Raw genomic sequence first — 6,742 nt, 5'->3', positions numbered from 1 at the left:
GCCTGTCTCAAGTCCAGAGCCTCTGTCCTTTGTTAGTCTTGTATTCGTTTAATTTTAGTTTCTTGTGTACAATTTAAAAATTAGAATGGCGTTCATTATCACTGAGCTAGTATATATTTGTGATGGGGTCAATTGAAGGACGCCTCCGGGTGCGGGAATTTCTCGCTACATTGAAACCCTGTTGGAAACCTTCTGCTGTTGTTTTGTTCTATGGTCGGGTTGTATTCTCTGACACATTATTAAAAAAGAAGATTTCCATTCTCAATTTTATTACTTATTTATACAATGGGAAAATATGTTTCGATGGATAAAGTAGGTATAACATAGTAAAGGAACATCTAATACATATGTAACTGTAAGTAAATTTAACTGAGGATGGTATTAAAAAATACGATTACTAGTTACAATTAAGGTGTAAACAGTTTGCTGTAAAAACAAATATATGTGATAATCAAAATATGTACGTATGATAATTCTTATCATATCCCGTAATCAAAAAGATAAATTTTTCGATGTGGTTTAAAATATCTAACACACGAACAAATGAGTCTCCCCTCCTTTACAAAGTGACTTCACAAATCTTAAAATCAAGAAATTTCAAAAGTATTCTCAATTACATTAGAGATAATTATGTAAAGTTTATTTGTATGAATTCACAAGTGAATATTTTATCATCCTTAGTTTTAAGATACTCTGGAATGTCATTTTTTAACCTCCTTATAGTGTTAAGAAACTTCGTTTGTCATCAACCACTTAATATTTCATAATGTTGTCAAGAGATAATGCGGAAGTTAGACTAGTCTTTTATTATACATTTCAATATGATTCATGGACATACTAGTCTGTTAGGGTAATACAAACGTGTATTGTCCAGCACTTTGTTGAGAAGATAGTATCTTTTTAATGTCAAATGGAAGAGAATTTACACTTGAAATCATTTAACGATTTATTGTAACTTCTTTATAATAGAAGGATAAACGATAAATGTCCTATTTTAATTGCTATATGATACACTTTCAATTTCGTCCTTTTAGTGACAGACATAAAATGGTCTAATGAATCATGCCAGTATAAGCTTTTCTTTTATTAAGTATCATTTGTAAACCTATTTTGAGATTTATTAAGTAATAAATAATATTAAAGCTATATATTGGTTTCAAGTGAACAAGATTTGATTTTATTTTACGCAACTGAATTTAAAACTAGTTTGTTGTTCGGGCAGCGACCTTCTTGTTATTGTGAGATTTTGTTTGGCCAAGTGATTTTGCATTGGTTCGAATTAATTACTTGAATTTCTATCAAAGATAGAGGAAAACTGCGCAATGAAAAATAGCAACATCTTTTTCTAGAATATATTGATTTTATGTTATGTAAAATGGCTTCACGTATCCTATGCTTTTCTATTAGATATAACGAAACATCTTAGGCAAAAACAGTGACTCTGCAAAAGAGAAAAATGTCTTTATTTTCCCATTGATCTTGCAATAGTTCAAATATTTTTAATTACAGTTAATAATTGTTCATCTTGAGATTTATTTCAATAAACATAGAGTTCTTTTTATTTTGTGTTTTGATTTAGAATAGTCTGATATAATATAAAGAAACACAGATTTTGTACTGATTTTTATTTAAATTCTACAGGCTACATAGTAGATACATGTGAAACAGCATAATTGCTACTACTAAAACATTTATGTTTCATTTTTACAAACTAGAACAAGCTGCATAGCAGTTACAGTTACAGTTAGATTATGACCACGTGGTCATATGTGTTTATCATTACTATGTATCGATATTTCACGATTCTCGTCTGTTCAATAGCTATCGTTCTACATAGTTTAACAAGCTATAACTACTCTCATAGTGTTCATTACCTATCAACGTATAGTCGTACATGGTTTAGCAAGCACTACTGATCACTACTTTCAAAGTGTTCTTTCCTCCGAGTCGATTTACACTCGGCTCTATAACATTTCGATTCGGTATTGTCTCTGAAGAATACCCTCATTGACATACACATTTCTTTCGATCGAGGCTTTCGCACACTGTCTCTTCTGGAGGTACACAGCGGAATTTAACATATTTCACAATGCTTTTGTGGCATTTGTTTATTTAATGTTCCAATGATGTTCATCAGGAAGCCTTTCCAAAGATCTTCACTGCTTTCCTGTGTAGCTTTACATCAAACTCAGGCTCTGTTAATCTAATGACTTCACCATCGCAGTTCAAGTAGAAATCTTTTTGGAGGGTTTTCGTATTTTCAGAAACTGTAGCATTCAGCAATCGGACTTTATAACTAGAAACTTCGTGTTTGCTCACAAATTTGTAATCATACTGAAAAATTAAGTTAGGATTAATTAATCGTTTTTCGACTTGATATATATAAATCATTATAATGATAATTTATATATTAATATATGAAAGATACTTTGATTCTTAATGAAAATTGGTTTGCAAGTATAATGTCATCATACCGGACAAAATGTATCATTTTATATAGTGCTGCTTATTTCTTATTAAGTTTTTTGTTGTTTATTCAATATCATAATATTTTTTTTTATTTTTTTTTACTAATAATATTTTTTCAGGACTGTTGATCTCCAATTCAATAAATCATATACATAGCCACTTGATAACTGATTGTTGGTTAGGATTACACATTTTTCTTTTAAAAGTAGTTTTATTAATACGAAATAATTATGAATAGTGTTAAAATTGACAGCTTTTTATATAGTACTTACACAATCGGGTAGTTCGTTTTTCACTTTGGTTAGCTGTGACAGATGGTCTGACAATGTACATTTATGTGTGGTGTACACCATAAGTGAATCTTGACCAAAACTTGGAGTCATTCTTCCTGATTTTTCTTTCATCATAACGGCATGTGTATCTACTGCATACACACGTCCTTCTTCTTTTTCACACTCTGGAAAATAATCAAGTATTTATTAAATAATTTGAAAATGCCTGTATTGATTTTTTTCTTAATTTTCCATGACTTGTTTTTAAAGAGCAACATTAAGAAAACCCTGTAGTTAAATGATTGTTTAAACTTTTATTTAAGTTTGATATTAAGAATACTTTTCATTTAATGAATCAATTATATGGTAAATAATGTAGTTTTAATGACATACCTTGGAAATCTGTAATGTCGAGTACACCTGGTGTGGATTTAGTCCGTTGTATTTTTGATTTACATGAAGGTATCATGAAGCCATTGGGAAGGGATATTTGTTTTCCCAATCCTTTAATTCGTTTTGTTGCTTTTTCTTTGTTAGCTGAATAATATTCTATCTCCACATCAATTTCCCTTCTTTTTAACATCGAAGCCACAGGGACAACTATTGAAAAGATTATACATATTTTACAAAATTTGTAAATCGTTGATAAAGTGAAACTGTATAATAACATATTTTTATTTGCGAGAATTTGATAGCTTAATAGCTGAATACTAATATTGTGATATACAAATACGAATGTGTATATGTTTGGCTATCTATTTTGATAAACCATTCTCTAGAACTTAAAAAAAAAAAAAAAAAAAAGAAAAAGAAGATTTTTTTAATTATACTTTAAGACAGGAAACATTTCTATTGTCATATATTCCTCAACTGAATCAATCAGTATTTCAATTCTCAAAAGATTGTACGTACCATTATATCTTAACGGTCCCATCCATCGAAACTTCTCACAATCGTGCATCATATCACCAAACAGTCCAAATCCAAGTATCAGTGCCGAATATGACAAAAGTTTGCCTCCTTCGTGAACACTACAAACGTTGGACTCGACGTTGCCACCAAGTAAGATATGGAGAACAGCAGTGCTGGCACATTTAGTCCCATGGAGATATTGAACAATCACGTTACCAGAGCCTGCTGGAATGATACCTATTGGGAGTGATGCTGACACAATATCAGTATTGTGACAATTTACATTGACATTGTTGTCTCGTTGAACCCGTGTAATTAGTCCGTTCATACACTCACAGTATAAACCATCACCACCTACTGTTACTATACTGTAATTAAAAAATGACGTAAACATAAATTACAAGTGTATTTGCCACAAGCAACAATGAAAAGTTTGTCATACATATATTATTAATGCTTTGCTGAATAAATGTTGTGTACAATTTAATAAACAAATTAATTACATTACTATCTGGACTATCTGGTTGACTTATTTTACATTGGATTACGTCTTTTTTTAATTTGTTTTAGAGGTGTTTTTAAGTTTTATCTTATTTATCCAAAACTTTATTTTAAATCGAAAATAAAAATTGTTATCGTGAATAAACATAAGCTTTTATCAATGGGATGTTAAAAAGTACTCAAACGTACCCGTCAATATTCGACAGATTGTAGTTCTTCAGGATATCCGTAGGCTCTTTCTGTTTTCTAGTTACTGTAATAAAAAATAAATAAACACTGTAGTAACAATTGATTGTTTTTCACCCACACCCCATGTAAAATTGTTTTAGTCAATTTCAAACTTAAAATCTGTACGATCTCTGTCTTTAAAAGTAGTTATTCTAATCCTTTTTTTTCTTTTTTCAGTTTAACTGAACCTTACTTTTTTACAAATCATACAGCAAGCTTTAATGTTAAATGTATGTCTTTTTCAAACAATGGAAAGAAATTGATCTGTGAACTTTGCTTTATAATACACCCTGGGTTTAAAATATTGATATTTTTTAATCTATGAGTATTCAGTTAACAAGAAGTAGAACAGTGGTGCGAGAGAAAATGCACCACACTGTATAACATCCTAGCAAAGCTTCATTAAAAGTTTTCGAAAGTCTTGATGTTAAGTTCTTGAGAAAAAACTGTATCCCTACTTTCTAAGCGGGAATTTAACTCAACTAATTCAAAATCAATTTTATATTCAGAAAAGAAAACGATCAAATAATTTACAGAACAAATAAGATATAAATCGACTTACCAATGACATCCGCTTTCACGCCACAGAGTTGAAATAAAGGAGCTGTAACTTTTTGGTATATTTTCATTCCTTTCTTCTTGCCACTATTTGGGTTGATGATAACTAGAAGCCTCCTTGGTCGATCTTAAATGAAAGAATGGAATGATAAGACATTTGAAACCTGATCCAGAATGAGTTCATACGAAATGATCAAATATGAGCGAGTGTCTATTGCCATATTTATTTATAAACTGTATAATCCATGCATATCAATTTTGATATGATATTTCTTTCGTCAGAACAGACGACTTAAATATGTTTACATCCTTATAATAATTAACATTTTACAAGTATACTGTTCAACTGAATTGAATACATATAACAAAACATTTTTATTTTTTTTACTTCGATAAAACCGTTTTCAAATAAATACCTTTTAAAATATGTTCTATTTCACTGTGCAATATTTGTGCATCCTCTTCATCTCCGTGAAGAACCAAAGTTTTCACTTTAAGATTCATATTTTTCTTCTGTATCACATAATGCATAGTATTATTTGTCCGTTCCAACACAGATTTTAACAGATAACGTATCTCAATAGACGCTGCAAATAAAAGTAAAAAATTCGTTACTTCAACTGTTTCTGCAAACGAAGGAAAGATGCAAAACACACAGTTTATAATTAACTATGTGTATTTATCTAGTATACCCGTATTATGATATGTAATTTCTGTTAAAATTCAGAAAAAGAAACACGAATTCAATTAAATGGATACAACTTGTGTAACAGTGTACAATACAAAAGTTATTAAAAGATTATACACTTGCGCATTACTTCGTTGAAATAAAATCAGTAATTGATAAACTTTGTTTCGTACCAAGTAAATTGTTTTCTTCACTTGCAACAGTCATCACATCTCCTTCCAAGCTCACATTGACACGGTTGTCGTTTAAGTAAAGCATTTTGTATTTTTGTATGTGTTTTAACAAAGTTAAATTTATTAAATGATTGTTGTATAGTCGTCTTCTCTTATATAGTATGTCAACTACGTAAACAGGTGAAAACCACGATTTTATTAATAGAATACTGGAAAATCTGACCTTGGTAGACGGCCTACTACGACATAACAGGAGTGATAACCGGAAAATATTGACCACGTGACTTACGGTAGGTACATCCCCAAAAGCTGCTTTATCTTCTTTTGATTGGCGATTTAAAAATTTAAATATCGATCTGTTTATTGTAACAACTGTAATAATTCCATAATTATGAATGGAAATTGTTGATGAGATTGGTATGAGCTGAAGTGGTAAACTTTGCACGACTACTTTTCATTTTATCTTTGATACTATGGTAATGCAAATTATTAAAGATTATTTTCTACGCATTTCAACATTAAAATCTAAATTTACTTTTATTTCTGAAACAACTAAACCCATTTATTTAAAAAAAAAAACAGTTGTAGGCATGACTCGGGCTTTGTTCTTCTAATATATTTTATGATAGTATGATACTAAACCCCTAACGGGAGGGATTGTGCCTGATATTCATATGATGAAGACATAATATTTCAATCAATTTAATTGAGGTCTGGAGCTTGCATGTCAGTTAACTGCTAGTAGTCTGTTGTTATTTATGTATTATTGTCATTTTGTTTATTTTCTTTTGTTACACATCTTCTGATTTCGGACTCGGACTTCTCTTGAACTGAATTTTAATGTGCGTATTGTTATGCGTTTACTTTTCTACATTGGCTAGAGGTATAGGGGGAGGGTTGAGATCTCATAAACATGATTAACCCCGCCGCAATTTTGCCCC

At 30.3% G+C, this 6,742-nt stretch overlaps 1 protein-coding gene across 1 annotated transcript; it reads right to left on the bottom strand.

The window, feature by feature from the left end:
- Positions 1 to 289: 289 nt before the first annotated feature.
- Positions 290 to 5,939, bottom strand: LOC134714184 (ceramide kinase-like). Its single transcript, XM_063575425.1, has 8 exons — positions 5,802 to 5,939; positions 5,357 to 5,527; positions 4,945 to 5,067; positions 4,344 to 4,407; positions 3,654 to 4,021; positions 3,135 to 3,341; positions 2,742 to 2,926; positions 290 to 2,334 (listed from the first exon to the last, which is right to left on the bottom strand). The coding sequence occupies exons 1-8, from the start codon at positions 5,884 to 5,886 to the stop codon at positions 2,134 to 2,136; spliced, it is 1,404 nt and encodes a 467-aa protein (XP_063431495.1). The 5' UTR covers positions 5,887 to 5,939; the 3' UTR covers positions 290 to 2,133.
- Positions 5,940 to 6,742: the final 803 nt, after the last annotated feature.

This window comes from Mytilus trossulus, chromosome 1 (genome assembly GCF_036588685.1).
Source record: "Mytilus trossulus isolate FHL-02 chromosome 1, PNRI_Mtr1.1.1.hap1, whole genome shotgun sequence".
Lineage (NCBI taxonomy): Eukaryota > Metazoa > Mollusca > Bivalvia > Mytilida > Mytilidae > Mytilus > Mytilus trossulus.
Note: the sequence above shows the minus strand (reverse complement) of the source record. Positions and strands in the feature narration are given on the sequence as shown.